Genomic DNA, 13,061 nt, shown 5'->3' with positions numbered 1-13,061 from the left:
AGGCTTTAAAGTAAATCTAAGGTCCAGAATTGAGCTGCCTAAATATGTCTATTTTCATTGCTGATCCTAAGGTACTCATTTGGAAGAATTGCAGTAAAAATGAATTCCCATTGATATCAAATTAAAGTGGTAAGCGAGTTTGCATTTCACTGCACTATAGCTTTTTGTTGTGAACATTTACTGCAAATCTGGAGAGGCAATTACTTTTCTGAATGTTCTCCATGGTTACAGCTAGGTTAATAGTCAGGGCTCAGGTGGAGATGACGGATATATGTTTTTTTCAGGATAAGGAAGCTTCAAGGCCTCCTGCAATGGAAAATGTTTTTAAAAGAAGGTCAAGTATCACACAGCAAACTGATGTCCACACATACATGCACGCTCAGACAATGGTGCCCAGTTGGTTTGACGTCAGCTACTCAGTCTCGTTTTTATTTGAAGAGCCAAATTTCTATCAATACAGGTTTGGACTGCTGTGAGAAAATAGCAACTGGCCTTGTTCCCACTCATCTTTGTGAGCCTCTCAGGACCTTGTGAATAGATTACACAAGTTCCCTTGTCCATACTCTCTCCAGCCCCCCTCCTGCAACAAACAGCCCATATCTTTCTTCAGAAATGCTACTGGAAATCCCAACCTTAGCTGTATTCACGTCCCGCCAACTTTACTTTCACAACTGCAAAGGCCTTAAGCTGATTCAACATTTTGAGGCATTATAAATTGCTTTTTATCAAACTATTCATAATTCAAGAAAAAAAGTTATCTTTTTTTTGGTATTCAGATTGTCTAATAAGTTTTCCCCTTTTCTAGGTCAGAACGCTGTAGTGTCTGTGTATGTAAGAGCAAAGTTGATCTGGGGTCGGGTGGCCTTCAGGGCTCCATGTGGTCCCTTCTACGGACATATCTCTGTGTGGCTGCCTCTGATTGGCCAGTGTGGGCAGCCAGGTCTTGACAGGTGTTTGGAAGAGGGACACCTGTTAGGCCATGTGCTGATTTAGTGATCCATTTACTGGGAGCTGTGGGCAGCGTCTGTGGGACACCCTAAAACATGCCAAGTCATTTAAAAAAGAATTACAGCAATGCTTTCCCAGGCCTTCAATGTTATATGCATTAGAACGCCACAGAGACTCTTGCACACCAAATCGCCTCCATACACTTTACATTCAGTGCACATTTTAAAAGATAAAATATATTGTACTGATTCATGTAATGCATCATGGAACAGATCTTATTGCTGCCTACACTTACTGCCACTATCTGGTTCCTGCTCACCCACTGTGCTTCTGCAACCCCTCCCTAAATGGCTTGGGCCAGTGGTGTGGCATACCAAAGGCTGGCCAGGCTTGTTGGAAAGTAGGGCAGCCCAGCCCATCGTTGGCCAATTGGAATAGTTTGACCAAGATATTCCCATAATGAGCAGGTTGGAACCTAAATTTGCAGGTTGAGATCAGATCTTTGACTCACTGGTGGAGAAAGTGCATAGTTTAACCCAGTAAACATAGGCCTTTCAGGACCCTAACTAAAGAGGGTTTGTTCAGTAAACAGGAAATGAACCAGCAAGGCGTTTTCTTAGAATGAGAAGAATGTCACTGCTCTGTACTGCACCAAACAATAATGCATCTGTCATACAGTGATGGCCATTCATTGCCCAAAGGGCTTCTTTCGTTCTCTCTTTTTGCTCTCCTCTGGGCATTGTGGACACTTATGTTTGAAAAGATATGAGTGCTTTTCTGAACTTCCTTATTTCTGGGCACTGCAAGTCATATTTCTGTTGATTAGCATTGTTCTTGTGCCCCAAAATGTACATCCCTAAGAAATTATATGCATACTATGAATGCATGGGGATGGAGTAAGCAGTGGGGAATCATCTGGTTTAATTATAATTATGATATGATATTAGGCTCATAAAGCCATAGCACAGGTTTTAGGAAGCGTCACTTACGCTGAGGTTGTGGTGAGCAGTGTTGGGTTAGCCGCATTGTCTGCACAGACCTAAACGTACTGTTACATTGCTGTCAGAGGATGTAGCAGCTGTAGAAATACCCCCCGCCTTCCCCGCACAAACACACACACACACACAAACACACATATGCACTACAATCCCTCATATACCTACATTCTCACTTTTTTTCTCTTAAACACACACACACACACACAAACACATACACACACACACACACACACACACACACAAACACACACACACACACACATTTTCCACTTACTTTGGTGATGAGGACCAGAAACAGAAAGTAAGGTCTCATTAGTGTGTGTAGGTTCCTCTCCTCTGCGTCACACTGACCCCTGCATCCACAGGAGTCAGTGACCTTCCTGTAGACACGAGCATCCGAGGCAACCCACAGACAGGGTTAGCGCTGCTGTGGACCTGCAGTAGTCTGATAAAGGAACCTTGAGAACCACACATAAATCATGTTTTGATGTACACTGTCTTGATATCACATGCTGTCAGCAAGTCTTGTTAACACCGCTATTCAGAGATGTAATGAGGAGCAGAGAACAGTCTGTATGAAAGTGAGCAAAAGAGCACAGTGTTGCATTTACAGTATTTGTTTAGTTGTATGACACGTTTTTTTATTTTCACAGTTAGAATAGGCTCTTTAAAACACAACAACACACCACCCTATGTAGTTATGAGCACTTTGCTTTTACAATAATTGCTCAATTTCATGCTCAAATCATCATTTTTGACCAAATTTGATCCATTTTATTTCCCATATGCATTAACTTTGAAAGAATTCCACGAGTGACAACCAAACAGAATTACAGCTTGGGACAGCCTTACTGTAAAGTGCTCTGCCGTATGATCTTCTTATGCAGGGGCTTCTTCCAGCTGGGTGGTTTATGATAACTGAAACATAATGAAAAATTCAAACACACCCTTGCAGTGAGGGAAGGAAGAACCAAGAAGGGTAGACGCAGGGAGAGGGGAGAAGGAGAAAGAAAGAAAGGAGCAGGGGGAGGACAATATTTTGTTTCTCTGAACACTTCTGAAGGGTGAAAGTATACAGAGTGACATTTCAGTTTCCCCTTGGTGCAGAGCCTTGTATTGAACTACAGTTTAGCCTAGCATTTGTGTAGCAACTCAGCTGTTCATAAAGTCATGTTGTACTCCAACAAAAGAAATAAATTGAAGGACATTCATACAGTAAATGTGGATTTTTGTACATGTTTGATTTATGTTTCCAGTAGTACATGTTAGGTAACAAGCAGAAAAAACACATTTTATTGTTATACAACTATATTGTTTCTTTTCAATTGTGCAATTTCCTTTCAGAAATTGAGAAACAAAGGCCATAATGACTGTGCTAGTCCTGATCCTGAAGACTGTTTTGGGCACAGCCCCCTCATGGACGACCATTTCGGCAAACTAAACGAAGAGAGTGATTTAATGTACAAGCGCTGTGGTGTAAGTACTTCCTTTGTTCTCTGCTGTTTTGTGTTGATTCCTGTCTTTATGTTGATGTTCACTACAGGCGCTAAACAAGAAAGAACACAGAGGTTGTGATAGCCCGGACCCCGATGCCTCATATGTCCTCACTCCTCACACAGAAGAAAAGTATAAAAAAATTAATGAGGAGTTTGATAATATGATGAGAAATCATAAAATCGTAAGTACTGTCAATGCAACATTTTTGCTTGGCTTTGTGGCACAAAGGATTTTCACTCTTTTATTCATTTAACTTTTTCCTCTTTTTGTTACCCCCCCAGAACCTCTGTCAACTTCTTTCAGAACTACTCTATCTTAAGATTAATGTCCCCTTTACTGGGTGTGCATTTGTTTTAGTTTTTTATGTTGATTTGTTTTGCAACTGTTATTTTGGCCCACCCTGATAAGATCACATTTCATGTGAACAGGTGAAATGTTGCATGCTTCTGCTAGGAAGATTACACCCTACTATCATAATCATGTTATCATAAATCAAACAGCAGTTGCTATTTAAACATATCAGGAATGCACAGTACTACTACAAGTAATACTTGTGAGTGTTTATCATAAAGATGTGCACGTTCTTTGATTTAAACTTGGGGTTTCTTTCCATCTTAAACCTAATTTTTATCTCATAACGTAGCAAAAAACTAAAATTAATTTTTTTGTTTCACAGTTCCTTATTAATTTAATGTTTCCTTTTCAAATCCTTGTATTACCTCTCTCTTAATGCATTCTAGCATAAAATATCTCCTTCTCCCGAACAGCTCCAGATGCACACTTACACTACACTATCATTTAGCATCTTCCCTCTCCTTCATCAAGTACCACACTGGCTCACCCTCTAAAATACCACAAATCTTTTGTGATCTTATCATGCGTGACAATATTAGAATTGTGCAAGAACATAGTGCTTACTAAGCAGTCGTTTTCTCTATGTTCCTGACATGAAGAACCTCACTTTGCCATTAACAAACTAACGATAACACCCAACTGGCTCACTGGATAATGCTATGATGAAACGTTCTCACTGCCACCTGTGATTCTCACTTACGCTTTGCACAGTCAGCACTTTGTAGGTAAATGCAAGTGAGTCACGATTCCTGTAGTTGTGAATCCCCGCCACTCCTCTCTGCTGTGCTGAGAAACACGTGTTTCAAAAGGCAAAAGTACGTCTCTAGTGCTGACTGCTGCAATGCCAAAGTGATCACCTGAATGCATGTTTTTTGTTTTTCTGTGTTGAACTGAAGAGTTGTGTGTTTCTGCATGTATCATGTTGATGACAATACAGTTTTTTTGACGGTTATACAGTATGGTGTCACTCAATAGCCCTTCTGACGTGGGGCAGAAATGTTTCAGTATTTTGTTATATTTCAGCTGCCGTGTTTAAAATGCACAGTGTATCCTTGTTTATTAAAGCACACCAAGGGTAGCTCTCTGTGAATGATGCCATGACAACCACTGATCATCTGACTCAGCATTAGATCTTTGAGTGGTTTTGACTGTGTTTGTGTGTAAACCTCTGTGTGTGTTTGTCTCCCTCTTGTAGCCCACAGCATTGCCTCAGCAGAACTTCTCCATGCATGTGGCAGTGCCCGTGTCCAATCCTAATGCCATGTACCAGCCAGGAGGGACTCTGGGCAGCCAAGCCCTGGCAGCAGCTGCGGCCTCTTTGAGCGACAGTGGGATGCTGTCCCCTCCACAGGCCTCTCTGCACAGGAATGTGGGCTCAAGTGGAGGACCCCAGAGGCCCACCAATGCAGGTTGGTAGACAGCAACCCACCCTAATTGGTCAATGGTGTACAGAGGAGGATCCAGACCACTTAGAACAGGATTTATTTAGTTGATTAAAGCCCCTTTGTGTGTACTTTTTTTTCATTTGATTATATTACCTTTCTAATTATTCTAAAAACATGAATGTTGTGTTTGTAGAACAATTTTACAATTCTGGTGAGAACTGATGCTAGTCAACCAGGAGGACATTAGCCTAGCATATCATGAAAGCTAAAGCTTTAGCAATCCTGCAATGGCAAATTGCATTTAATTACATAGGATCAGGTGGAAACAGCTAGCCTGTTCTCTGCAATGCTAAAAAAACAACAACAACCATTAACTCCTTCAAAGCTTATTTAACACATTAAAACATCAACAACAACAAAATTATATACTGTATATATATATTTACAGTGATTGTAAAACTACCGAGAGTTACTTCACCCAGCCAAGAAATAGTTAGACCGACTACACACTGGAGTGTTTCAGCTTGGCTCCCTTGTTAACAGGTTAGAGCTTCCTTCCTGCCTGCGTGACGCGCATGTCTCACGCGCGGCCTAAGCTGCGTCGAAAACGCGTGCATGCAAGAAATATAACTGGTGCTTATTTATCATGCAACATGCGAGCGTGTTGGAAGCGTTGCCAGGCAAATGACACAAATACATTTAATAAATTACATGTTGATGTTTGAAAGTCCTCTAGGTTTTGACAACAATGCAGATATAATGTAAAAAAAAAAAAAAAAGATTTTCAAATATTGCACCTGTCACACAGAACGAAATATTCTGTAACCTATTTTGGCGTCGTTACTGCCGACATTGTCTTGCTTTAATCAAATTAGTAGGCTATATATTTATGTTTAACAACTCTCTCCCCTTACAAACAAGAGTGATCCAAATATAAGTAACTTAATAAATGAAATAGTGTTTTAATTTTCCGTAGAAATATATGCATACATGTATTTATAAAGATAGGATGGGCTACAATAACAACATATTGTATGTTCTGAGTGACAATCCAACATCAGGTAGGCTTACAATATGGGTTCTTTACATCTACACAAAGTTATTGAAATAAACAGACAGCCCACTTATCAATTTTTCAGAGTTTGAATCTGTTGGCGCTATGTCCCGAGGTAGCACTCTTTGTACATCACCTAGCAGCAGCAGCAGCGCCGCGTCAGACTCGTTTCTGGTGTGTCGGATATAGAAAAATCCACACAGCTGCCACGCAACAGAAAGGCCTCGCTCGTGCAACGGAGCCAGTGTGTAGCCGGCCTTAGTGTACAGGGCGTAACCCCTGTAAAACCACAACACTTTAGAACTGATGCTAGATTTTTAAACTTTGGTTAGAGAAAGGCAAGCTGTTTCCTCTTTCTTCCACTCTTTGTGCTAAGCTAGGCTTATCTCTTCTTTGCTTCATACTTAGCGTACATATATGCGTTTGGTATCAGTGTTGTCATCATCTTAGCTATTCCTAAGGTGACTTCTAGGTTGTTGTTTTTTGGCTCTAATGCACATAGAGTATTTTATTTTTTCAAAATGGCATTGGATGTAAGGGGCCTAAGGTCAAGCAGTCATGACATACTTACACCCTTTAACTGGTGTTTGTTTGTGTGATATATACTGTAATATATACGGTATATATTCTGTATATATACTATATATATATATATATATATTATTACAGTCTACATAATGATGTCAGTCTAGATGTTTTTTTGCAAAATTCAGCTACACTGCATACTGTAGAAGAACAGGCAACAAGGTGTAAAATGCCTCATTCAAAATTAACCACATATCAAAATTGGCTGACACCTACCAATACACAGGGGGTTTACTTAATGGTTGTTTTCAAAATAACTCCTCTTTCTGATTATTCACCGCTCGATCTGAATAGTTTTTTTTTTATGATTCATATTGGATCAGCATATTTCAACAGCTAAAAATAGTTAGAGGCCAGGCTCATGTGGCATACTTGTGTGCTTGATTTAAGTGTATCTCTTGAAAGCATGTAAAGTTTTCATTTCCCTGTTAAGACAGGCTCCAGTAGATGATTTCCATGAAAGAATACGGATTTGTTGAAGGTGTGTCCTCAGAGTGGAATTCTGCATTTAATAACTAATCAAAACACCATGCTGAACCCAGCTTGATGTTGCCGTCTTTAATCATATATTAAAAAATTTCCCACCATTAGGACCCTGGCGAGACCATATGCCTCCCTATCTGTGCGCTGTGAAGATAGATCTACATGACATTTTCATGTCTGGTCTAGCATCTCCATCTAGCTCTGCTAGCTTACAGAAGGATGCAGATGGTTAATCATATCACATCTCATTAGGTGGCATGTTGGATACCACAGACCTTTGAGTGCCAAGTGGTGTGGGCTCCAGCCCGGCGCCCAAGTCCTCCCCGAAGAGATTCATTAGCTCTCTGCAGCTCCGCCCAATAGGCCTCCTGCTTAGCACCTGAGCTGGATAGTTGCGTATCCATCTGTGATTGGTTCAAGACAGTTTTCACTATCATTGACTGATAGTGCCTTTGCCCGATTATATTTTCACTGCACGCGAAGGAGAAAAAATATGTTTTTCCTCGCAACAGAGGCAATGTATAACATGCTTGTTAAATGCATATGTGAGAGATGGGGAATGTCTCAGCAGCAATCACACAGTGTGGTGATTTTGCTTGAAACCAACCTGACTTTAACCCGGCGAGGCAAATAGCTGTCTGACTGACTTTGGCAGGTAAATAAAGGCCGCGTTTCCTTTGAACTTGTCACCTCTATGTAGCCCCCACTCATCCTGTTTCCTTCCCTCCATTGACAGGTGCATCTGTTTCCCCCTACTACTCTGGTAGGCCTTTTAAGGCTGGAGAGGGTCTGTAAGATGCCTAGACCAGCATAACCTTTTAGGTATTCGGGCCATGACATCCAACTAAATCCTCAGTACACAATGACCGGACAGCCTGTCATGGCTGCAATGTGCTGTGTGAGAGGCGAAGGCAGGTGGAGTTTAACTCTTTCCTTGGCACTTAGCTCGCTGTACTCCATATAGTATTTCTAAATGCAGTATGCTGTTAAGTAATTGTACAATATTTAATGTTCATAGCTTGTAAACTACCAGAAGAATATAGGCTTAAAATTGGATATTTGGCTAGGTATTGATTAGAAAGTATGAAGAGCACCTCAGATTGGTTTACAACATGATAGAGAGAGCGCTGGGTGCGTTTTAAGTTTGGGGCGTGGTACTGGGTCGGGGTAGAGTTAGGATCCGCTGCCAGGGGGTATCATCGTTTGGCACAGTGTGAGCATGCTGCAGCTGTTGTTTGTACCAAGTGTGTAGAACAGCAGAAACTACAGGGTGGAGAAACCTCTTCAACCCTGCTGTCAGATGACCATTCCTGACATAACTATGATTTTTCACAAGTAGCAGCTATGACCACAGCAGAAGGCTTTCAAAGTGACCAGATAATATATGTACAGTATACTGTACATACAACCTCTGGGTTCATGTGGGTTATGATGGCAGCTGTTTTAATTATGGGATCTGGAGGAGTTATTATTTACTTAATAGTTGATAGTGAAAATTGCCTTACTTGCAAACACACATACTATGTTTACCAAAACAGTGAACATTATTGGCAAGATTTTCCTAGCAAACACATTTCAGTTGTTCTTTCTAAAATAAACCATCTATTGTTGTTCATGTTTAGTCTTTGGTTCAGATAATGGCTCTGCTCAGCAACCACACCTTCAAAAGAAAAACAATTTCTTTGTGTCATTTTATATTCTGCACTTCTAAATTAGATCTTTTCTTTCAACAGCTCATACAATTACACCTAATTACAAGCTGTGGCCCTTGACTGGTGAGCATTAAGAATGAAAGTTGTGGTGAACTGGGAGGATTTAAGAGAGAGATGTCTCTTGAGCAATATGTCTGCAAGCTGTACACATCCATTCATTTACATTGGAGCATTGCAAGCTGTTAAAACACATGTACCTTAAAGCATGTTTGTAGGTTCAGCAGATCACATCAGATAGTAGACATATTAGTTTAATGGTAAAATGTAGTTGCACCAAGATTTTGTTGGTGCAAATTTGACTTTCAAAACGTTATTTTCTTTTTTTGATGGTTGATTGAATGTGAAACATGTATTCAGAGTTGGAGGATGATGATGAGTCATAGCCACGCTGTATAAAAAACAACAAGAACATGTATTTACCTGGTTGCCATGTGCCTCTTTTCTTTACAAATCACCTTCTGCACATCTATCTGCTCTTAGTTTTTCTGAGACACAACAACAGGACTGTGGGAGGCATCTATTATTAGAGAACAGTTTTTGATTCACATCTATTATATCTTTTCATTCAACAAGACATTATCTATTTCCAAACATTTTCTATTTTTTTTTTAACCTGATGCACATGGGATGTTGGGCACAATAAGTCAGTGTGTTTTCTTCCCCTGAACTTAAAATGAACTGAATGTTTCAGTTTTAAACACAAGGCCTTATGTAATGCCCCTTCCCAAACTGTGTTAATAATTCAGGACAATGAACAGAAACTAAAACAGCTTTCAACACACGCAGGTTTCAGTCAGAGAGGATTTATTGGCACAACCGAGCCGTTAGAGAAGTCTGAATATGGAATGCGGGCAGACATCATAAAAGCCCACTGAAATGTCCATGCTGAAAGGCTGGGTCTTAACTTGTGGCTGTTACCTTGGCTCAAAATGAACTTTGTGGTCTGAGTAGTTGTTCAGACATGTGTTCACTTCTTGGCAATTATTTGAAAGAAGTGTGGGATTTATCATCAGAAGTCATCATAATCAGAGGTAGATTCCAAAGATATGCAAGTCAGATAGGTTAATCCAAGTGTAAATTAGCCAGTGAATAGAGCACTAAGTGTCTATCTGGCTTTGCTCGGTGATGCACTGGAAACGCGTCCAGTGTGTTGTTCTGTTATCAGCCCAGCAAATGCTGGCATAGAAGTGAACACAGCATATGGCTGAAATGTTATAGAAACAGGGTGAGTACATTCTTGTTTCAGTCATGTTGTATAATGCAAAATGCACCATTGATTTCTTAATATTACAGTAACAGCTTTTACGCACAATTAAATTAGACACTTATCATTCTTTGCTCTAATATAGTTACTTGATTTTATTTCTTACTAAAACGCCAAAAAGGATAATGCACAAGGCTTGTTATGGACCTACCTCAGAGTCTGAAATAAAAACCTTAAAATAAATACATATACTGTTATAATGTAAGTGTTACCAGAATTTGTCTTGTTATATTTGTAATTTTCTATATACAGTTAGAAACTTCCTAACGTAATGCTTTTTTCACAGCAGACATTCTGATATACAGTATCATACAGTAGCAGAAAAAGCACTGATGTAATTCATAAAAAACAACAGCTGTATTAAATTTAGGTTTGCCAGTTCTAGGGTATTGTGCATGCTGGTTTACTGGTGTGGCTTACTGCAGTAGATATTGAGATGCAGCCATGGTTAATGATATTAGTTAAACCTGTGCTTTCTCTGCTACAGTATGGCAAATGTTTCAGGCAGAATTCTGATAAAGTGCAGATTGTTATCAGAACATCTTAACTTGCCAAGCTGCAACCAATTCCTTTACACTAACATCTCATTCCCGCTGAATGACATCTTCACTGCTTTTAATCAGGTTTTCTATTTTTAGGGGCCTCGGACATTTAATCTGCTAATTCTGTAAACATTGTTTTCTTGCAGCAGCCAAGTCTCGTATGATCAAAGCCAGAACCAACGGCAATTGCTGCTTGTATATACTGTTGATTCAGCTGTGAGATACTATTGTCGGCTTCATAACTGTTTATTTGACCGTGAATTGTTGCTGTCCTTATCTGTCGTCAGAGGGGCTATTGTTTCATTGTGTTCCTACGCAAGAGCCTGCTCATTGTGCACACACTTTGTGTTTTACTGGGATACACTGAACGCAATGGAGAAGTCAGCAACTTGTTGAAGTGTTAGTAATCTGTCGATGCAGTGCTAGACGCCATTCGTTTTTTCTTTCCCTTGTATTTTTTTTAGGATTTTAACATGTATATATTGTAAAAGTAAAGTGTTTTTCTACTTGGGCTTACATCAAGTAAACTTATTATATCCCATAAGAAGTCACTGCCCATTTTTATTCACGTGGATTTGGTGGAATCTGCAAAATCAAAAGTCACACAGAATTTTGCAATTGCAAACAAGAGAAATTCATCTCTTTCTGAAACCTGTTTTTAAAAATGTGTCTAAATACTAAGTGAATGCAGTTTACAGTGTTCTAGCAATGTGTAAGGGATCATTTTTGGCACTGTAGTTTTGCTTCAGAATGCATTATTTTAATGCTTTATTACAATCCTTACATTTGTAATCCAAGTCACAAATATACTCATGACACATAGATACTACTATAATACATACTTTTTCTTGGGGATGGTATTTCGAAAAATCATTTGTACAGTATATTAAATTATTGTATACAATATGGTATGGTATCTAAAAACTGTGCCATGAATCAATGCAAGACATACTAAGTGTTACATACTGTACCACCTATATGTAACACCGTGGAAATGTGGAAATGTCTTTGTATTTCTTGAAGTATGTATCAAAGAGAATTTCGTCTGTCAGCTCCACACCCACTGATAGTATTGAGCCTTTGCATGGGATGGTTGTCCGGCGATAGAGCGGGAGTGAGGTGAATGGGAGTTCTCAAAATAAGTTGGTGGGGACTCATCGCTTTTCAAAAAAAGGAAATGACTGATGACGATGACATGAAACATCAGAGTGGAAATGTGGAATCAAGAGTCTCACTTTGTGTGCACAGTATAAAAACAACTTCAAGAGATCTTTTACTGTTTTTATTCCACTGTAATGGCTTCAGCTATTTCTTTTAAACAGTCACAGTACATTTGTCAGTGAACTGCTCCTCCTCCCAAGATGCAAAGAATTGACTTTGATGTAATCATTCACAATAAAAATAAAAGGCTCATCAATTTTGAAATGGACATTTTATTTTTGTAAATGTGCAGGATAATTATCCAAGTCTATTAAAACTTCCCAGAGGGTTGGAAACACTTAGCGCTGCATGCTGCTGCAAGCTGGAAAACAACGCTGTGTGAGAGCTTTGCTTGATGACTGGGAGTGTTGTCAGTCACAGTCCATAGTTTGATGATGTGTTTCTGTCGCTGTGTACCTCACAGGGAATGGTTTTGTTAACCCAAGGGGCTCTCCGGGCGTCCTCAGCACACCCAGCGGCAATGGCCTGGGTAAAGTCATGCCCACCAAGTCTCCACCACCCCCTGGAGGGAACATGGGAATGGGAGGCCGCAAGCCAGACCTAAGGGTTGTTATCCCTCCATCTAGCAAAGGGATGATGCCCCCACTGGTGAGTACGGAGCACACCACTGCACACAAGCATCACCAGCTCAAGTACCTTTAAGTGTCTCTGCTGCAGGGCAAACCAGAACTTTGTTTAGTGTCATCAAGACTTTCATAGCAGAATGTTTGGTGGGATTTTGCCACGACCATTTTTGATATTATCCCATCAATGCAGCATGCAAAGGACTGTTTAAATCTTTATCTGCCTAGTGGGACTCACTCACAGTGTGCAGGCCACACCTGAGCAACGATCTTCATGTGCTGCATTCTTCTTTTATTGTCTTTGTTAACACATGGGCAGAGACAAGAATCTGCCGCCCAGTCATAACTCGCACTCTAGTATTCACAATTAAATGAGAGGCTTTCTCTAATTGTAATACTGAAGATGCAGTACGCTCTGACCACAGCAAACACCTGAGGCTAAACTCCCCTGGTCA

The 13,061-nt window shown here is 40.1% G+C and overlaps 1 protein-coding gene across 12 annotated transcripts in view; it reads left to right on the top strand.

The window, feature by feature from the left end:
- mef2aa (myocyte enhancer factor 2aa) overlaps positions 1-13,061 on the top strand; it is a 63,603-nt gene that overhangs the window by 43,804 nt on the left and 6,738 nt on the right. For 4 of the 12 annotated variants that reach the window (XM_032523203.1, XM_032523205.1, XM_032523202.1 and 1 more), the window contains 5 exons: positions 3,291-3,392; positions 3,490-3,624; positions 4,993-5,206; positions 9,038-9,079; positions 12,447-12,631. In XM_032523203.1, the coding sequence (XP_032379094.1) occupies positions 3,291-3,392; positions 3,490-3,624; positions 4,993-5,206; positions 9,038-9,079; positions 12,447-12,631 (678 nt within the window). Of the gene's footprint in view, positions 1-3,290; positions 3,423-3,489; positions 3,625-4,992; positions 5,207-9,037; positions 9,080-12,446; positions 12,632-13,061 lie in introns of all 12 variants that reach the window. The other 8 variants (XM_032523214.1, XM_032523209.1, XM_032523207.1 and 5 more) reach the window with 5 other exon arrangements.

This window comes from Etheostoma spectabile, chromosome 8 (assembly GCF_008692095.1).
Source record: "Etheostoma spectabile isolate EspeVRDwgs_2016 chromosome 8, UIUC_Espe_1.0, whole genome shotgun sequence".
Classification (NCBI taxonomy): domain Eukaryota; kingdom Metazoa; phylum Chordata; class Actinopteri; order Perciformes; family Percidae; genus Etheostoma; species Etheostoma spectabile.
This window is presented reverse-complemented; position numbering and strand designations above follow the sequence as displayed.